Raw genomic sequence first — 21,922 nt, 5'->3', positions numbered from 1 at the left:
GACTGAGCGCGAGACACTGAGCTGTGCATTCGACAGTATGCGCTGAGGATGAGCGCCGTGCGTTTACCTCAGTGAGCCACATTTAAGAACTATATCAAGAACTATTTCGCTTCATCCAGAGGCTGGATATTTCAGACCGGACGCATTTATTACGACGAGACGATCCCAGCTGCACTTATAAATGCTTGATTTTTCTTCACTTATCTTTTATCAGTGTTTTATTCGGATTTAGTGTCATTCTTTCTGGACTAAAGCCAGATGAAATACCTCCATACAAGAAATTTACGCTTGTTGAGAGAAATCTTCGGTGGACAAGACACCCACCTCTTGCTCGACTGGGAATATCACTGAATTGTGGACTGGACTGATATTTTAATAATATTGGTTTTCTAGTTTCAGAGATTGTTTTCCTTCTGAAATTGGAATCACTGTGGTTTCAGTTGGATATGTGCATGGACGTAAATGCGGATCAAGGAGACATCCTAACTTCACATCATTATATGGATTGATTAGGCATGAGCGATGTTTTAACTCAATTTCAAGTGTTCATCGCGAATCATGGTACCGAGAGCAAATATTTTTGAATTGGATCCTTCCTTTCGTTCATTCATAAGTTGAGGACCTTCCAGCGGACATTTAGCCTACATTTGTTTTGAATATTTCGTTCACTGGCTCAAAATGGTCGGTTTACATCTCGGTTACCCTGAACTACGCAAATGTTCATGTTGAAGCCATGTTTTTCGTTCACAATGTTTTCACATTCGTTATATGAAGAATTATTCACGAGTTTTCTTCATATGTTTTTCAAAAATAATACAAGACATGGGTGGCCTGATAAGGTTTCGATAAAGTAAATGGAAGTTATCAACTGCGTAATCATTAAGTCAGATGAATGATGAATCATCGCAGATATAAACATTTTGGTTCATTTTAAAGGATATCTACCAAACTGTGATTTTTTTTTTTTTTTTTTCGTTTGACTTATTGGAGCTTTTTTTTTTTTTTACGTCGCACCGAATGTAAATGTTAATAAGAGATCATGCAAATGAGCGTGTGAAGACAGACATCAACAGGTATAATGCATTCCAAGGACATGGATTTCGTACAAATGTTATTGTGCTTTCTCTTGTGCTGGACTGGAGTCAGTGCCGTTTTCAATTTGAAATACACCGTGGAAGAAGAGCTGCGTCCAGGCACAAAGATAGCCAACGTGACGGCGGACGCAAAAGTTGCGGGTTTTGCACTGGGAAACCGACAGCCTTATTTACGGGTTATCTCCAATTCCGAGCCGCGATGGGTTAATCTGAGCCCCGCCGGACTGCTCATCACAAAGCAAAAAATCGATCGGGACGCTGTTTGCCGGCAGACACCGAAGTGTTTTATTTCGTTGGAGGTGATGTCGAACTCGATGGAGATCTGCGTGATTAAAATTGAGATTATCGACGTAAACGACAACGCGCCCCGCTTCCCCACCAACCACATTGACATAGAAATCTCGGAAAATGCCGCTCCCGGTACCAGATTTCCCCTAGAGGGGGCAAGCGATCCGGACTCGGGGAGCAACGGCATCCAGACGTACACAATTACCCCTAATGATATTTTCGGTCTTGAGATTAAGACGAGGGGAGACGGGTCCAAAATCGCAGAACTTGTGGTGGAAAAGACTTTAGACAGAGAGACGCAGTCTCGTTACACGTTTGAACTCACAGCGGAGGATGGTGGAGACCCCCCAAAGTCTGGGACTGTGCAACTTAACATCAAAGTCATTGACTCCAACGATAACAACCCCGTTTTCGATGAGCCAGTATACACTGTAAACGTGCTGGAGAATTCTCCCATTAACACTCTAGTCATAGACTTGAACGCCACGGACCCAGACGAGGGAACCAATGGCGAGGTGGTCTACTCGTTCATAAACTTCGTCTCCAACCTGACCAAACAAATGTTTAAAATCGACCCCAAAACAGGCGTAATCACCGTGAACGGCGTTTTGGACCACGAGGAATTGCACGTCCACGAAATTGATGTACAAGCCAAAGATCTGGGTCCAAATTCAATCCCTGCCCACTGCAAAGTGATTGTTAATGTAATCGACATAAACGACAACGCGCCAGAAATCAAACTGTTGTCAGAAAACAGCGAGATGGTAGAGGTGAGCGAAAACGCTCCTCTCGGATATGTAATAGCTCTGGTGAGAGTCTCGGACAACGATTCGGGAGCGAATGGAAAAGTGCAGTGCAGACTGCAAGGCAATGTGCCTTTTAGACTCAACGAGTTTGAGAGCTTTTCCACCTTACTTGTTGATGGCCGTCTGGATAGGGAACAGAGAGACATGTACAATTTAACCATTCTAGCCGAGGACAGCGGATATCCCCCGCTGAGAAGCTCGAAATCTTTTGCAGTGAAAGTGACGGATGAAAACGACAATCCCCCGTACTTCACCAAGCCACATTATCAAGCCATGGTGCTAGAAAATAACGTCCCGGGTGCGTTTCTACTGGCGGTGTCCGCCAGGGACCCTGACCTGGGCATGAACGGCACTGTGTCGTATGAAATCATCAAATCGGAGGTGCGGGGCATGTCTGTGGAATCTTACGTTACTGTGAACTCAAACGGCGAAATATACGGCGTTAGGGCTTTTAATCACGAAGATACGCGGACCTTTGAGTTTAAAGTCTCTGCGAAGGATGGGGGAGATCCGCCTTTGACCAGCAACGCCACCGTGCGCATTGTTGTACTGGATGTAAATGACAACACACCTGTAATGACCACCCCGCCCCTGGTGAATGGCACCGCGGAGGTGTCAATTCCTAAAAATGCTGGAGTTGGTTATTTGGTTACACAAATAAAAGCTGATGATTACGACGAGGGGGAAAATGGAAGGTTAACGTATTCGATTTCAGAAGGAGACATGGCATACTTTGAAATAGACCAGATAAACGGCGAGGTGCGAACCACAAAGACGTTTGGGGAGAACGCGAAACCATCCTATCAAATAACTGTGGTGGCGCACGACCACGGCCAAACTTCTCTATCTGCCTCTGCCTATATTGTCATTTATCTCTCCCCTGATCTCAATGCACAGGAGCAAATCGGACCCGTCAACCTCTCTCTCATTTTCATCATTGCCCTGGGTTCTATTGCAGTCATCCTGTTTGTCACAATGATCTTTGTGGCAGTCAAGTGCAAAAGGGATAACAAGGAAATCCGAACATACAACTGCAGGTACCCCAACAATTTTTGATACATCCTTTTAAGTTACACACAACCTAGTTCAGTGTGCGAATTATTCACTGACCTTATAGGGGAAATAAAAGGCCTAACCATAAAAGTTAGATTGCGCTAAACACTCGCTCACCAACAGAAACTGCATAGCTACCTGAGGTGGTAACCATAGCAACAATACGTTGCTAGAAGTGTTTTCGTTAGGGCAGTTTGGAATATTGGACAAATATTAATATTAAATGCAGGCCTACTGTTTGTTTTATCACATTAACCGTTCATCACTTTAGCCATAGATTATTTTCAAAAGTAAATAACAAAAAAAGGTTGTTTATTTCAAACATCTTTAAGTAGTTGAATGTTAGCTGTGCTAGGGGCGCCAAAGAACAATTTTGGTGCGCGAGACAGACAAACCTCCAATAATTGGCTTTGAAAATTACTGACAGAAATTCATAGTTGTTTTAAGAAGAAGAAAGAATTAAATACGAGATCTGTAAAATATGTAGAGGCCTACACAAATAATTTACTTGTGGCCTTACTTGTGGCGTCAGACTTCATCAACCCTTCAATAATTCGCACTCTGGTCTAGTTGACTATCCTGCATATAATCATATTTGTACTAGAAAACAATCAGCATACAAGGATTAATGAATGACACAATGATTAAGGCATTGGAGAGCATGTTTGATGTGTATCTTGGCTGTGCACGCGCTGCGTCGTCAACTGTGCATGCGCTTCAGGCCTTGCTAGCTTGCTCTGCTGCTGCCAGAAAAAAAGCACAACAGAAGATCATTTTAGTAATTACAGCTGTTAATCCTGATTATTATTTTTACACTATCATAAACATTTCTTCTTACAAAGCTGAATCAATTTCTCTTTATTCCTCAATTATAAAGATGTATATGAGAGCCTCACATGAGTTTAATAAATTACAAAACATGTAGTAAATAAATAGCAGATACAATAGCAATACCAAAACAAATATTTATGCTCAAACATGTCATAATTTTCTTCTAACAACATCTTTGTTTTCAACCATTCCAACTTGTATAATGTGTCATTTGTACTCGATTTTGAATTTCTATCATTTCAGTTCAACTGTGTTTTTCATAATTCAATTCAAAGTGGTAGAAAAATGCTTATACTTAATGTAAGTAGCAATTTAACCAATGTTTAGTGGGTTTATTTTTTTATTTTATTTTTTTTTTTACAGTGATTTTGTCACTAAGCCATCTCTGAAATAAGTAAACAAGAGAAAAAAAAGCTAAATGATAGGGCGCAATCAACTTGTTATATACGTACCCTTTCTTACTTGGTAACTGATGCATTCTATGTAAGAAAGCACAGGCCTTTCCTCATACACACCATCTGCACTGAGACTGGCGCCTGCATAAATTATTGGTTAAATTGTATGACCTTTAGGTCCTCTATCAAATTTACTCTAATCAAAATATTGAGTAGAAAACACATTTAAAGATTTTGTTTATGGGTTGACAACATATTATGATCGTAGAGGTCACTATATCACAATACAAGAGCAAGGGCATAGTAACTAAATGTTGCTGTGGCAACAATTACACTTTCACAAAAACAATTATGCTCATAAAAGGTAAATTATGCAACTGTAGAACTGTAATAGTCTTTGACACATAGTGTGTAGGGGAGAATATTATTTTGTTAATCTACTGTAATATAAATACTTATCAATCTGTAACATTGGCCACTGTGTTGATTTCCCTCTGCTACATTACTACTCAACATTTCCATATAAATTGCTTTTGCAAATTTAACCTGAAACCATTACCATATTTTACCCTAAATTGTTGTTGATGTTTCTGTCTTGTAATGCAGCAGCATACAGTAAATGATCCATTTTAACAGAGATGTATGCAAGTGAACATTCTGAAGAAGGCTAGATCGTGATTTCGATGGTTAGGCGTGCAGAGTATGTATACCTTGCCGTGATCGTGAGATGGCCTGTGTTTAGATTGCTGTCGTTAACATTTATTTTCCTCTCCAGATAGAAACCTGATGGAAGCTTTCAGCTCTCCCAACAGGGGGTTAGTGAGAGTGCTTGATACGGTTTTCTTCTGCTGTGCTCACTGACTCTCCTTTCTGGCTCATCTGAGATTTTTTGGATTGTATTCACTGCGACGAGAGCCAAACACATACAGTATGACCAAACAGACCGTAGAGACATGTGTTTATTAACACAGTTAAATAAAATACCCTGATGCTGTTGCAGTTTCCAGAAGAAAAACAACACAGACAACTAAAAATATTCATAATAATATTAATAATTAACGTCATCATAAATATAAAGAGCCACTTTAAATCTCTTCTCACATATTTGCAGTTTAATATCTTTTAACAAAAGAAACAAATTTACTAATCCATCGACAACATTTTTTCGACCAGTTATTAAACATGACTTGGACTGCCTAACTTTTTTTTTAATGTGTGCTTTAACTCGCACAGAGGAAAAAATGCCTATAGATGCCTCCTAAAAAGATAAGGTCCTGCACCGTTATCATTTTTTCAAGCCAGAAAAAAGTAACAAGCAGGGAGACACAGGCTGAATCCAAATGAAAAGCACAGAAAGAGGAGCTTTGTGTTGTGCAGGCAGAGTCAGTGTACCATTAAGCTAAAGTCTTATGTTACGATGAATGTGTGCCCTTCAAATGACTCAAAAAGAAATAAGTGTAAGATTGTTTCAGGCTACAAAATGTAATGATCCTTATGGAAAAAAGAGAGAGGGGTCAGTGGGGAATTGCTCAGACAAAAACTACACTAACTCTCTTTATGAGCTCATAAGTTTATGTTTAGATTGCAACTTAAGCATCCTTCGGGGTAAGATCTCAAAGTTTCTCATTTACTGTGATTAGAATCAAAACCCTCAAATCAAGTTAGCAGTAGCCACAGAGCGTAGCTCAGAGAATTGAAATTCACAACCCACCTGCCAGTGGGCTTCTTTGTAACACAAGCGAAAAAAAAAAGCAGACGAATGTGGGCTAAATTTTGAATATTATTGCTTACACTTGCTATGATGCTTAGTATCATTTGTTGCTGTATGTGCTTCTGTGGTTTAGCATGTTTGCATTGTGTATGTGTTTGTGACAAGTCGAATCGCCGAGCATGGAAATGCAAGCAAATGAGGGATGTCGGCTCCATTGGCGGCCGGAGGTCGCTCAAATGTGGCCGTCGCTCTCTCTTGTGCCGCCAATGAATATGAATCTGGCACCTCAGCCCGAGCCAGGCGAGGACCTGGTGCCGGCTGTGTGTGCAGTGAGGAAGGCAGAGCACTGCTTTATTGAGTCTGTTCAGTTTCTTGTACCTGCGCAGGGTGGCGGAGTACTCCTACGGCAACCAGAAGAAGTCCAGCAAGAAGAAGAAGCTGAGCAAGAACGACATCCGGCTGGTGCCGCGGGACGTGGAGGAGACTGACAAGATGAATGTGGTGAGTTGTTCGTCTCTCACCTCTTCGCTCAACTACTTCGACTACCACCAGCAGACTCTGCCGCTGGGCTGCAGGCGCTCCGAGAGCACCTTCCTCAACGTGGAGAACCAGAACTCCAGGAATGCTGCACCCAACCATGGCTACCACCATACCTTCACAGGGCAGGGCCCTCAGCAGCCTGACCTCATCATCAACGGCATGCCGCTGCCTGAGGTGAGATTTGCTCCAGTCTGCTCCATCCTTCAGCCTGCCACGGCTACCAGCGGCAAGGGAGGGTGGGGTCGAGGGAAATCCGTCGTAGGGCTGCTAACCCAACCTAGTCAAAAAGGCTAAATTTGCTTACTGATAGCTAGCGGTTTCTTTCACTCAGGTGCTTTGTTCTTGTTTGTTTTTCACTACAATACTGGAAAACTGAAATATGGTTTCTTTTAACTAAGCCTGCATACCCATCCATGTTTGCATTATTTGTCGGTGTTGGAAACCTAAGTATAATTATTATAAAAAAGTGAGCCAGCCAATGTTGGACAGTTGCCAAAGTGGATTATTTGGCCACCTCTGTTTCTGCTCTCTGTTTTTCATGCTGAGCAAAAGAGCTGTAGCCTGAACATCTGCCAAATGCACTGACCTGGCTAATCGGCAGCGCTGCATGTAATTTCAGGTGCAACCATTTAGAACAATCATTGCCGAAACAACTATTCGCACCTAAGTTCTCGTTCTTAATGGGTGGCATGCAGTGGTTTGTGGTGGACATTTGAAATGAAAAGGCAAAGTTTGCTGTAGAGTTACACAATAAGTAGGCTTTATCCTGATGGCAGGGGTAGTCAACAGTGACGTAATCAACCAATTGCTTTAGGACCTCAAAACTAGACACTATGATACATCTTATTTTTCTAATGCTAAAAAAATTCAGATTCTCTAAGAGAATAATTTATTATTTAGAAAAATAAGATAGATCATAAACATTTTAGTACTGTCCTGATATTCTAGATATTTTTTGACATCTATTTCACAAGAAAAAAAAATTATGAATTAATAAAACTTAATGTACACAGATGATTCTTGGTTCTTATGATGGCGTGTAGCTTCCTCAATGATCAACAACTGTTTGCATGTTTGTGACAAGTGTGCATAAGTCCCTGATTTGTCCTGAGTAATGAAGCTGGCCACTGAAAAATTAAAAAACCTCCAGCTACTGCATGTTTTTTGACTTTCCAGAATCTTTTGCACATTTAAGATGAGGGACTCCTGCACAATTATTACAAAAGGTGCCAACATTCATTGACGCTCAATAAGGCAAAATAATGCATTAAAAAATAAGGGGATGTACACTGTTGAGGATCACTTGTCATTTGGTACTACTGAATAAAAAAGACCTTATAGCTTATTTGGTATACATTTTGCAAAGGCCATTCAAACGTAAGCACTCAACTGTATATTGTAATGTCAATTATAGTGGAATGGCTGTTTGAATTGTCAGATGTTACACAAACAGTGACACCTTTTTTGTTACACGTTTCACTGCTGGCAAAATGAGAGAAGATAAATTTGCACCAATTCATTGATTGGCTGATTTATCCCTTTTCATTGTTTGTAAAGCCTGAGAAAATCAATGGAATGCAGTTATAGCACTACTATACTGAACCTGTCACTAGATGCTCAGCTAAAATTGAGGATATATTGAATATTGAGGATTTCAAATCCAGCTTTTGAATGAAGGAACATACAGACAGAGCTCTACATACCATCATCTAGTACTTCAGACTACACAGAGGTTAACGCAAGACTTAAAGCTGCACGCTGGCTGGACAAGGGAATTACGGAGTGTAACGGCAAATGTAGTAGCTAGGCATGGTAGCGTAATCCTTTAATAAAACTACCTAAGCAGCAGGATTAAAGAACATCTATTTTTCTCAACTGATGAAAAGACAAAGAATTAAGGAAGGGGGTGGTGTGGGCTAAATAAGCCTGTAGATTGAGTGTGATAGTTCAATAAACTCTAAAGCAAAGCTTTGTTGTTTCACTGCAGCACTAGTAGAGAGAGTAAGAGAGGCGGCGTATATATATATGTGCCCATTGGGTTAAATTTTTAAATGCATTTTTTAACCCAGCGGTTGGGTTTGTCCATATTTGACCCAAATTTGGGTTAAAACAACCCAGCATTTTTTAGAGTGTAATGTTAGAAGTCTGGGCATATAACACATTTTCCAATTCCGTATAGGCCAATGATTGGCCTGATAAAGGAATGGGTTTATTTGTATGCTGGTTTCATCATGCGCGGCGCTCCACCTGACATTAACAAACATCTCTTTGACCACATTTCTGCATATTTCTCCACCAGACCCTGAGGATGAGCAGACTACAGAGTCGCCCATATCCATTTCCCCTTCTGTGTGACATTTGCAAAATACAGTGACTCCCTATTCAACATGCTGTATATGAAAAATGTTGTCAGTGTAATTACGCATCCATTTATGTGGGGCACAATCAAACATTGCAGCTGTGAAATGACCGATAATAGCTCTGTCACGCATTACGAGCCTGGGCTTGGAAGCATTTGACTCTACAAGTCAGGGTTTCCCAGAGGTCCGCTGAGGACACACTGGTTGGTACACAGTTGTGATTAACCGTGCATTTCCTTGCCCTGAAATATCAAGGCCTGAGGGCTGTTTTCCAGCATTTTGTGATTCAGATAAGATTTTGAGATGTGGTTTGTTTGTTTACTTGACAGTCCCAGTTGGAGCTTATACTCTGAAAATGCATGTTTGGAAGAGTGCTATGCCAATTTTCTTTCTGCAAGGGAAGACATATTGCATAGTTTTAATTAAAATTACACACTGTCGGCTTATTGATAATGAAACTAATCTGATAATCTAGATAGTAGATGCATACTGATGCTATCGATAGTGTGCTTTTTTGTGGACATGCAGAGCACAACACAACAGCAGTGGCAGATATACTTGTGGTACAGAATAAGGCCACCATTGAACAACGCACATAACAAGGCTGATTATCCAAAGTGACTTACAAATGAGGAATACAATGACTTCTAATAAGGCAGTAACATGAGGGTAGAGCATGATAGAGGATAATATGTATTATATATATACAGTATATAGTGATAATAGCAATTTGTATCTCAGGGCTCCAGCAAAGCTCTGTGTTTATGATGCTGACTCTCTGGAGATGGTTCTGTGGTCCCAGTCTCTGAGGAGTCACATTGTTTTTAGAAAGCCATGTGGTTAACCTGTCTGTGGTTGTCTCCAAAATAAGGTTCAGGCCGCAGTAGAGATGTGGCTCAGTACAAGATCAGTAATGAATCTTGCAGCATAAGCACACATGATAGTCTGCTCAAACTAAAATGAGGCTTCTCTCCATCCATGACACTGATAATAAGCTAAAAATCTACCAAGTATTGATCTGCTTTGCCTTAGTGCTTGGAGAACGCGTCCTGCTATTTCATGTACTATAGTTCCCTAAAAAAGATGAATGTTTTAAAGAGAGTGTGAAAAAGAAAACTCAATATTTGTTTTATTTTACTAGTACCACTGTCAGAGTTTCTGCTGGAGAATGCCTGTCTCTGGTTTTGGAACAATAATTTAAGTACTGTTCGTCCAGATGCTAGCATTCTGTTACCGAAGAAATTAGCTCATAAATCCCACTGCTAGCATATGGTACTCAGACACATTTTAATATTTGAGATAAGCCTGTCAATAAGGATCTTTACATTTGATTAGATTAATTACATATATGGTGATGCAGACATAATTATGATATTTGTCTTTTCATTATAATGAAGCAAAGCTATGCATGCATTCACTTTGTGTTATGCTATGTTAGCCCTATTCTCCAGGGTGTCAAACTAATCAGTTGCATATCCAGCATGCACTTCACAATAAGGCTTCTCTGCGCAAGACTCATTCTCGAGTATACAAAGCAATGTCATGCCATGCTTAGACTCTATCTTCTGAAAGAGTGGTTGTTGAATACATTAGCCACTATTAGTGTAGTTAAACCTTTGTTGGAGAACTTTTTGTTTGCCAAACCCTCAAAATTATACCAGAGCTGTCCGTTGTATTTTATTGTTTGTCGGATCACAATAGCCTCGCATTCCTGAAAAGTCATGCAAGAATTTTAATTTCTTCTCCATCATTAGGTTGTTTTGTAAAACAAAATGGCTTTTTAAAAATCATTTGTTTCATCTTTCAGGTCAGGGTTTTGAAAATGTTTTGACTTAACTGAACCGCTGGGGTTTTGTGTTTCTCTGACTTTTGTCAGACTAAGCCAATTAATCATTCTAAATCCCATACACGATAAGGTAAAGGCCACAGCATGTTGCCTCCCTGAAGGGCTTTCAGAAAGGCTCCACTGAACTGGGCTGCTCTGATGAAGAACTTGGATTTAGCCACTTTCAATTAGGTGGGGAATTAGTAAACAGAAAGAAAGAAATGAATGAAAGAAATGCTGAAAAACAACAGACTGTCAGCTATACAGACTGCCTAAACATGAAATATTTGTTATCAACTTGAGTTCTCCTGTTCTTTCTTTTTCTTTATGTGCCAAAGAGAAAAATAGACAGTACGAGAGACAGAGCAGGAAGAAAAGGGATAAGGAAGTGAGAGATGTGCCTTATCTCAAGTACCTTGCGATGCGTTCTGATTGCATTCTGGCAGATGAAGATGGCAGTTTTCAAAGGTTATATTTGTAAGCCACAGACTCTGCTGGCATTCTGCCTTCAAGAGTCGCCTACTAACAGGAACATTTCTGGATCTAATAAAAGGGCCACAGTTCCATTATAGTACGAATGTTCAACCATTCGCTGAACTCTGACGTTCTAGTGAGACATTATTAGAGAAATATAGTCAAGCAAATGCATTCTCTTTAAACCGCCTTACTGTAGCCCGCAGATGAGGCATTCTTTGCCTCATCTGGAATGAGAAAAACCCCTAATGCTATCTTTGTGACTCCAGTCATGAGCTGACATAAGCACTCTCATTTGATGTCCGCTCTCAAACATTTAGGACAAAAAGCTGACAATGTTTAAAAAAAAAAGAAAAAGGAGAGAGTGAGAGAATGAAGAGCAAAAAAGCACCCTAATATGAGAACATTTGCAAAGTGACACACGTTAAAAACAGACATGGAAGACAAAACTTCTTGTACATTCAAACAAAATTTTTGGTTCAGCCATCTCTATGAAAGTTATTTTTTGAAGTTTAGATCAGTTATCATGAAACAACCTGTAGAGAGATCAGAGGATTCATGCGTTAAAACAGTGGCGGCTGGTGCAAAACATTTTTGGGGGGCGCAAAAAAAAATAAAAATTAGAAATGCAGGAATGAATAGGCTAATTGTTGAATAACCATTTAACAAGTGATATAATAATGTATCAATACTGCTTATCTAAAACAGGGAAAATTCAGTATTTAAAGCATGCCATAGGGCTGGGATCTAAAAAAAAAAAAAAATCTGTATTTAATTAAAAAAAACTGTTATTTCACATCCTGCCCAATATTGTCCTTGAAACAGTGTTCATATTGAAGGCTATAAAAACAAACATGAATGTAACCTTGTACTATATGCTATATTATGTGCAAAAAAGGGGTCAAATCACATTAGGCCTAGGCTATATTCTAAAATTTTAAATGTTTTTTATAGTAGAAGTTAAATACACTCAACTAAAAATGAAATTAAATAAAAACAAAAGAACAGACTAATTAGGCTATTTTGATTACTCTACAACAGTCACTTTACACAGTTACTGCTATCGTACAAATACACTTAGTTGTAGGTTCAAAATTCTACATATGGCATAATTATTATGTTCGCCAAAAAAACAAAAACACATTTTCAACAACAAATATTTTTAACAAAATGTATTTTACTCAGATTGAACTCCGTCTGTTTGGCGCGCATGCGCGCGGCGGCGCTCGTTCACGGAAGTTTGTGCTTGCTGAAGCTCGTCCAAGCCTGACTGCAAAATGGAAATATTTTCTCGACTTTCTAATATTTACAGATGGAGAATATGTCTGTGAAATGTAAGTTATGCACTGAGGAAATTATTGGATGTCACTTCAGCTTAAAAAAAATATTAATAGAGATATCGTTTCCACCAATCGCAGCACAAGTTAAGGTTACGTATGATGACGAAAGCACGTTAGTGCGAGCCCTCCCGGAACCCATAGAGATAGCATTGCAGTGCCTGCAGTTCGAAAAAAAAGTTTTTTGAATGGAAGTCTATGGGAGCACTCGGGGCAAATCTCCGCCAGACTGAAATGCCCAAAAAGAGGCGGTACTCCACAGAGCGTGACTCGACGCTGATTGGACTACATCCAGAGGCAGAACAAACAGCCTAGCAGTGATAGCTAGCGTAACTCTGTGGTTTAATGTGATTGAAAAATGCGTCCTTTTCTCACTTTTGGTGGTGCGTCGCCCAATTGCCCTAATGAAGAAACCACCCCTGTGTTAAAATATTACTTTCAGAATATAGTAGCAATTTAAAATTACCCTGGTGATACATGCTTATGAGAACACAAAATTTACTAGAACCAGAATTGACTGTTACATAATTTACAGAGCTTTACTTGGATTCTTTGGAATGGTTATGACAGCATCTTTTATAGCCATTCATGTTTGGAATTTTGATATTCTCTTAGAAGGTTAACTTTGAAATCACTTTTCATAAAAAATAGAAAGAAAGAAAAACAGTTGAAGAAGAACAGAATTTTTTCACACTTTTGCGAAGTAACACTTAATGTGTGATATCGCTTAGATCAGGGCGACAAGATGGAACCTGTGAAAAAGGACTTCTGATGGATAAGTAGCTGGCCAGATACAGATACAGTTGAGACCCACAAGAGAGGAAAATAACTTTATAAATGATTTTCTCTCTCTCTTAGCCTCATCTCTCATTAACACAGATTTAGCTGCCAGCACTGAAAATGCCTGTGGTTAAATTAATAGGATGGGAAAGGTCGGCCTACATTCTCTAACACAAGGCATTGCCACAGGGAATGACGAACAGACAACTTTCTACATGGTTTATCAGAATACTAGTGGATTCGTTAAATTATATGGACAAGGCACACCATTGTTTGCTTATTTTAACTTGCAGACTGCATGCAATGTTCACAGTTACATGTGTAGTGCACTGACATGTGTTCAAACGGAGAACACAAAAGAAAATACAAGAAAATCCTAGCGGGTGCAATTCAAACTGGTGGGATTTATGTGTATCTGCAAACTATCAGATTTGTGAGAGCAGATGTCCTTCCAAATATTTTATACCTACTTGCCAATTAAACTACCAAGGGATCTGCACATGGATAGACCTTTTAGGGAAATTGAATATCTATTTAACTCTCTGTTTTTTCACGATCAGTAATTTGCATTACCGTATAAATGTCTGAATCATCTGAAAGTGGGATGCTATAAATATGCCCAAGTACAGAGGTGGAAAGTGCTTTTACAGAACATGATCTTAAGCAACATGTAGCTTATTCATTTGCAGTTCACAGTCAGTTGGTGGCCAGTTACTCTGGAGTTTAACAGGATGTTCCCTATAACCCCAGTAGAAAAGGATACAAAACACATTTGGAAGTATAGGCATATTCCTTTGCCATTATAACAAAACAAAAAAAGAAAAGAATAGCCATTATAAATTTTGATTTCCCAGCTAAAATCTCATACAAACACAACCTTTGAACTGAATTTGTTTCTTCACCTTCACTTTAAATTGTTCTCTCAGTGCCAGGAACTGCATTCATTATCATAAGTTGGATATATGAAAGATAGATAGAAAGAAAGTTTACCTTAACAGCACTTTTATCTCCAGTGTTCCGTGTTACAAAAGCCTTGTGCCGTTTGTAAGAATGTGTTATATTGCCTTTTTGGTTGGTTTTTGCACATTTATTTTCACAGATTAATTTCAGAACGTAATTGTTTATGTATTGATCTGTGCTTGCCTCACTTTTCTGCGCCTAATACAAACTTCTGATGTATCGAGTCAATTACATATCAAGAACCCACCCTTATTCCTCGCTGCTATTATATTTATGAAAGGGAAAAAAAGACTTTCTTGAGAGAATGTGTACCATATATTGGCTGAGATTAATTTCTGCATTCACTGGGTTTACAAGAGTAAGAATAACCAGCCCCTTTGTGGGTCTATTGGCAACCGGGTTATTTGTCTAGTAGGCAGGGTGTGCTGAGTGTGTGTTGAGGTGGTTTAATGAACAGCGAGATTGTTGGCAGGCAGGCTGCTGTATAGCTGCAGCGCTGAGAAAACAGCAGGCCAACATAATTGTGCATTGTTCAGCCATAGAACAGGAGGCAGAGCATGTAATGAGCTGTAGCACCCGCTCACGTCTTTCCTAATGGGCTATGACCAGGTTCATCCTTCCAGGGGCCTTAGCCACTCCAGTCGTTGCTATCGCCCATTCCCCCTTGACTTTCTTTCAAAGACTTCAATATTCCCCTCTTCCTCCATACCGCTTCTGGCTGTTCTTTGTGTTGTCTTAAAGGGATATTTCACCCGAAGAGGAAAATTGTGTCATCATTTACTCACCCTCATGTCGTTCCAAACCCGTACAACTTCTTTTCTTTGAAGGAAAGTCATGAGGGTGAGTAAATGAAAGCCTTGACACAGGCCAATGAGAATTTTGGAAACAAAGTTCAAGTTTACTGAGAAATATGTTGATGGTATTGGCAAGATGCTGTGAGAATTTTCCTCTGGCTTGTTTGTTTTTCGAGGGGTTGGAAAGGTTTGATCCTGTTTTGCATTTTGATTGCTCAAGCCTCCTGCATAAATGGGATTCCAGTAGGCCTACTTCACTGACACGATTTGCTGTTTCTAGGGTTTTTTTTATATTATTTTACCTGAAAGCCTGAGACATGCAGAGTCAAAAGTGCTAGAAAACCCAACTTACCAAAATAAACATCTGCTAGTGAAAAGCTCCTGAAATTGAATGTCTATGATGCAACAGAAAAAGCAAAAACGATTTAAAGCTGCCTTTTTTGGGGGGGGAGACCACTCCACAAGACACAATGGAGGTTTGCTTTGACTCTCTTGTCACGTCCAGCGTTTGATGTCCTGCAGCCAGAGAGCCAAAGTTAATGAATGAGATCGGTGTGTTCTGATTTGCTGCTCTGTTTCTGGGCGCTGTGCTCTCAGCATGGGCTGCAGCCTCTCTAACCACATTCTGACAAGACAGCTGCTCTGAAAGAAAGAATGATGAAGAATGTGAGACTGGAATTGCATAGGGTTGACGAGTCTTGCTTCTCTGCTGTAATGATAAGGGCTTAATTTGTCCTTGGGGGTAGCAGGTCACTTTAAAGACCTGTGTTCGGCGGCCCCAACTTTTGAGACGTCGTTAGCCTAAAGCGAACCGACAGAGCCCGTTATAGCGACAAAAGCCCACAAAGACGCCCCCGAATGCACGAGTTGATCTGTCATAAATATCGCCCGAGGGGGTGGTGTATGGTGCGGAGGGGTGTTATTCTCTGTTGGTCTCTTGTTTATTATGTCTTGGGTGTTTCATATAACAAATGGAGAGAGACAGTTTTCTCTCAGGGGTTCTTAGCTTCTCCCCACAGAGCGTGATTAATTGTTATTGTGGTCTATTTTTATGTCGTGTCCTGAAATACGAAGGTGCAGGGAGGTAGCTTGACAATGTAGCTCTGGGCTCTTGCTGACAGTGTTTGCTTTATGGTATTTTCATATTTTATGGCCTCTGCTGATTTAGTTACTTCAAAACATCGCTCGCCATTAGATAGAACACAGGTACTAGCGAGCCCTTCCTGCCATCGATAGCCCTGCAGCCCTGAGCATGTTTTATAGGCGTGCTAATGCACCACAGACAAGCCTGGCTGACAGATTAGGGGACGTCGGAGAGACTCTCAGACTCTCTCGTGTCTTAATAATGATTACTCTACAGGCTTAAGACCAGATTGGTTGTGCCCGAGACAACTCACCCTAGTTCAGAGGAATGCCTGAGGTTTAGCCGCTAGAAGGAACGAGCTTCCAGGATGGAGAAATTGAGACCATGGGCAGACAACTGCTCAGAGATAGTAAAGAGGTGCTACCTGGGTGCTGCTTACTGGGCTGGATAGGGAAAGAAAGAGAGACAGGGAGTGTTTCTAATTATAATGCTCCAGTCGCAGTGCTGTGGTGGGCTGTAGGTTGCATGAGCAACCACAGAAAGCTGACTTTTGGTTTAATTTGGACGACTAGCAATAATCCAGACTAAATCTCTTAAAGCTGCAGCTTCCCCTCTGTCGGATTAAGGGGCAGTCTTAAAAGGATAAGAGCTGCTTATCAGTGCTTCCCTCAACACTTCCCAGTGACTTCCAAAAAAAGTGTATATATGAAACTGGTTACAGTCAGATAATGTGGCCATTTATTAGCGATCATGTGTCACCAGAATACACGTATAAGCAAGCAGAAAGTACTGAGATCGTATATTGTTGGAGTAAATGAGTAAAACAAGCAGTAGTAAGCTATTAATTCCAAAGGCAGGAAAACAGCATGTTAGGAAGCGTAAAGCAGTTTTCAGTTTGATAACTTTTTCTAAATATTCTGTAATTCCATCTCCCAAAGGTCACAGCCTATAGTCTAGCTTCTTGAAAATCAGTAGGACATGTTTTATATCTGTGTTACTAATTAGACATTCATATTTGACTCTATTTCTAATTCCTAAAGGTATAGTACAGCTAAAAATAATTTCATCACCCTCATGTCGTTCCATCCTGTATGACTTTCTTTCTTCTGTGAAAAAACAGATAATAGTCAATAATGGTAATAATACTACACTAGCATTGTTTTAAATGTTACATGAAACAACTAAGTTTTAAGGAATGATTTAAAAACTCCTAAAAAGATGATATTTTAAAGAATGTTTTAATGTTTTTGTTTGTCCATACAAAAAGAAACCCCACATCCATTCTTTGGACTAAAAAACATAGACATTTTTGCAAAATATCTTCTTTTGTGTGCCAGAAGAAAGAAAGGAACATGAAGGGGGAGTAAATGATGACAAAATTTCCAGTTTTTGATTAACTATCCCTTTAACTAACTCTTAAGAAGGTCATATTCATAAGAATTGGTAAAATGAATGAAAAATGAATGTGTTAATTTTGTTATAGACATTTATTTATTATTAATTAAACCTTTACATTCATTTGTAAATAGTAAGGCAACAAAATACAACCATAAAAGCTGCATTTAGGGAAAAAAAAAAAAAAAAAAAAAAATCCTTTTCATAATCCCAGACACAGCTGTTTAGCTATGGCTATATTTATTTATTTATCTACAGGAAGTGGATTGACAGGATTGCATATGTACAGCCTTTCAGTTTTCACTTGGATACAATTCTTATTCGGAACGATGGCAAGACAGCTGGAAGTTTTATTTACTTGCTTGATACAACACCACAAAACAAGCATTTGTAAAGTAGATAACTCTTAGATCTGAAAGGAAGTTGGTGAACAAAGGCTGCGGTTGTCATTACTTGAATTATTTATCTACTTTTTCTTTTTTTTATTTTGCAGCAGCAAGGCACAGAGCAAAATGCGAATGTATCCAAATTGAGCTTGTTTGTTTAAAGCTCAATAAATTAAGTTCTGTTTTTTTTTTTTTTTTTTTTTGCCTGTCTCACTTTCAGGGCTGCTAGGGCAACAAGCACTTATCCAGCACGTCATGATATGTGTTGTTTGAAATTGCATGAAAGCGAGAGGCTCCCATGTGTCTCACGGGGGTGAAGAGTGAGAGAAATAGGACTCCGCAGGGGCAAAGGCACAGAGAGCACAACCTTTTTTGGTCTAGAAAAGCGAGTATCCAGTGGGGAGACAATCACTAAGGGAGCGATGCAAAAATAGAGGTGTGTGTGTTTGTAGATTCTTGTTTACAAGGTGACACCTTTTTAACCTCCTATTATCTGCATGCTCCCGAGAGCATCTGTTCTCCACCGGGAGAGGGACGTCACTTGGCTCTTTCTTTCTGAATTCACCTTAAAGTTACTTTCTGGGTGTTAATTAACAAAGAATCCAACCGCGCCGATCTGTACACGTTTTAATTAGCAAATCTAGCAATATACGAGAAATCCATTTCAAAAATCACTACATATTGGTTGTGAAGGAACAAAAGGAGAGATAAATGCTCTCTCTCTTCAAAACCGATACCCCATATTGTTTAGGCTGACCTCGTCTCTAGTCTAACTAATGATCTCTATTAAAGCGGGCCTGTTAACCAGGACAGTAATTATGCCGCATTTATCTGAGGGGCTGTTTGCCAGTCTTGGCAGGTTTGTCAAACTACACTCTCAGTATGGACATCTATAAAAGGTAGACAGTTGATTGTGATAATTATAATGATAATAATAGAGAGAATAACAAGGATTTGAGTCATTAAATGTAAAAATCAGCTTCACTTTCCATATTAGGGCAGTTTGTTGGCATAAAACTGGGATGGATATGTGGAGTATTTTCAGACAACACAAGGATTTAGAAGACAAATTCAGTCCAAGAACAAAACAGCATATTTTGTGTCAATAATTACCTGAGGGAAAGCATCTAAAATCCCCATCAAATTCCCACTGTAGATGTTACAACCCCATTTTAAAGAATCATTTTCAAAAAATGTCTTAAATTGGTTATTAACCTAGAGCCCAGGACCCCCAGGTGTCAGATCTTCTCTGTTTCTGCTAATCAGGGGAAGTGCTATTTTTCAAAGCTTGAACTGAACAAAATTGGAGCTGCTGGAGAACTCTTAGGTTGGCATTATTCTCATGTAATGAGTGTAAGAGAGCCCAATTATTTCACTTGCCATCAAAACAGAGGAAGATTAACTCTTCTCCACTTTGACACTCTCCAGCAGTACTATCTTTTTATAGATGTTCGCACTCTTGATCTGTCTATGCTGCACTGATGTTGTTGTTTTTTTTCTTCCCTAGCAGCCGCTGCATGTGTGCATGTGTGTGGCATTGCTTTGCTTTTTTAGTGCACGATAGCTTCAATCAACAAGCCTGCCACCTGAACAAAAACAAAATGAGAATCCCGTGGCTCCTCATGCAAAATGGCTACGACTTTCTCCGGAGAGTGGCATTAAAATGTTAAATTAGAGATACAGCCACGCTGCGCATACGGAGGGGGAACCATTTTCGCCCAAGCTTAGCTTGAATCCCAGTTAAGTATTGGGTTTTGAAGCTTAAAACTGTAGAGGGATTTCACCGCTTTGCTTTTGAAAAAACATCATGTATGTAGATTAAATAGAAAGGCCACAGTTGGAACCCTCTGAATAAATAAAAAGAGTCCAACTCTATAGGATATCACATTTTTTATCAGCCTGCAAGGAATGAAATTGGTTGCTAATCAGGAGGAGCCAAATAACAAGAGATGAATGAAATGGTTCGCCACTGCTCTGACACAAAGACAAACTAACACAATTTGAATCTGTACAGACACACACTGAGCCTCCGAAAACCGCTTTGCTCAAGCAAAAATACACAAGCACACCCACGTATGCATGCACACGAATGCACCCTGATGTCTTTGATAAGAGACAATTACCACGTATTGTTTTTGGCGCAAGCCAAATGACTTCAGCTCTTTATTTCGAGGAAGTCTTGGTGACAATAGTGTGACAAAAGGTGTGCTATTACTGTCGTTATACTGGCACAATGCCAAATACCAATCTGATCTTTAACAGCATGAATGCAGATGTTTGAAGCACTGTGGGGGTGATGTGCCATCCGTATGCTGTTGTTTTTTTTGTTTATTTTTGGTCCACAACCCCCTTTCCATGCTCTCCTCCCCCTAAACCTGTTTGGCCCTAAAGATGGTCTAATACAAATTAAATTAAAGAAAGTCAGTACAGATAATCCTGGTGTGTTTCAGCTGCTGTGGCGGCATGGGGTCAAGCCCGCAGCATCTGGCCCTCCTCGCCACAGCAAGCCCACAAGCTGCTCTGCTCTCTCTGGGAGCTGGAGCAGAGTACCACCCCTAATGGCCAACTTATGAAAGTGTGTGTGCGTACATATGCGGTCAGGCACCAGGATGTGGTAATGTAAAACAAGGGTGTGAGCCTGTCAGCACGCATGTAAAGTGGGTTGCTGCTTCTGCGGGTTTATTTGTTTGTACAGTGTTAAAGGAGTGTAGGGAAGGGTGTTAAATAGGTGCCGAAGTGTAGTTGAGAGAAGGTTTTGAAGCAAATTGCTAATTGAAAATCCAAAGAAATGTATGCTTGAATTAGGCCCATATCTGTCAGCAGTCCCTCGTGTAATGCACAGCGCAATGGTGTGAAGGGACGTTGCTGTGGAGTGGTGATGGCAGACTGTCAGCACCCTGATTAACATCTGCTCATTGGTCTACAGATGAGCCACTGATGTGTGGCAAGGTAAAGCATTGCTCTCGATCCCGATGCTGACAGCTGCTAAAAAAGGCCATTTCAAATATTAGGAGCAGATGTGTCCAGTGTGCTAACTACTCTTATAGTATTGCATCATGAATTATGCTGATTGGGTCAAGCTTGTTATGATTACAGTGGAGTTTTTATCCACCCATCTGTCCATTAGGGCATTGCGGGAGTGCCCAGCCACTATTACGCCTGTCATCCAGCAGCACGTACAAGGTGGTAAAGTGCAAAAGGGGGAGCTTGGAGGAATGGTTTTTGCATCTTTGCAGTCTTTTATTACAGTGGTTTTGGGTTGTTTTTGTTGTTGTTGTTTTTTTTTTGCTGGAAAAACAGAGCAAAATATGTGACCCATGCTGGCAAAATGAGTCACAATGAGCAATTTATCTCTCATTCTCAAATTTATTCTCACATTCCATAAAAAAAAAAAAAAAAAAAAAAAAACATTCAAAATGATGTATGATTTGTTGGAATCTGACAAAAAATGACTGAGAAAAATCAGTTATTTTAAGGAAAATCGAGTTTTTTATCGATCATCTAGCAACCATTCCTTAAAATCCCTGGCAATACCACCAAATTTGGTACAAACCAAGTCAAAACCCTTATCTTATAGGAAAAATATATACATTCAACTTTTTCCGATTCCACAATTGTTTGATTAACATTAACAAAACAGATATCCTATTAAGACCTACTGTACCACATGGATCTAAAATAATGTTACACATCCGATTTTTTTCCCCAACAGTTAACCAAACATTCACTTAAGACATAACAGATAATGTTTGTGTGAATACTCGCCAAGACAGATTTTTTTGAAATACTGTAATTCTGTGTAAATGTGT

The 21,922-nt window shown here is 39.7% G+C and overlaps 1 protein-coding gene across 4 annotated transcripts in view; it reads left to right on the top strand.

Moving 5' to 3' along the window:
• Positions 1-1,036: 1,036 nt before the first annotated feature.
• pcdh19 (protocadherin 19) overlaps positions 1,037-21,922 on the top strand; it is a 58,333-nt gene continuing 37,447 nt past the window's right edge. The window contains exons 1-2 of one of the 4 annotated variants that reach the window (XM_067380905.1): positions 1,037-3,225; positions 6,565-6,679. In XM_067380905.1, the coding sequence (XP_067237006.1) occupies positions 1,079-3,225; positions 6,565-6,679 (2,262 nt within the window). In that variant the 5' untranslated portion in view covers positions 1,037-1,078. Of the gene's footprint in view, positions 3,226-6,546; positions 6,893-21,922 lie in introns of all 4 variants that reach the window. The other 3 variants (XM_067380890.1, XM_067380897.1, XM_067380881.1) reach the window with 3 other exon arrangements.

Source organism: Chanodichthys erythropterus, chromosome 1 (assembly GCF_024489055.1).
Source record: "Chanodichthys erythropterus isolate Z2021 chromosome 1, ASM2448905v1, whole genome shotgun sequence".
Taxonomy (NCBI): Eukaryota; Metazoa; Chordata; class Actinopteri; order Cypriniformes; family Xenocyprididae; genus Chanodichthys; species Chanodichthys erythropterus.
The sequence above is the reverse complement of the archived record's forward strand: the minus strand, read 5'-3'. Positions and strand labels throughout refer to the sequence as shown.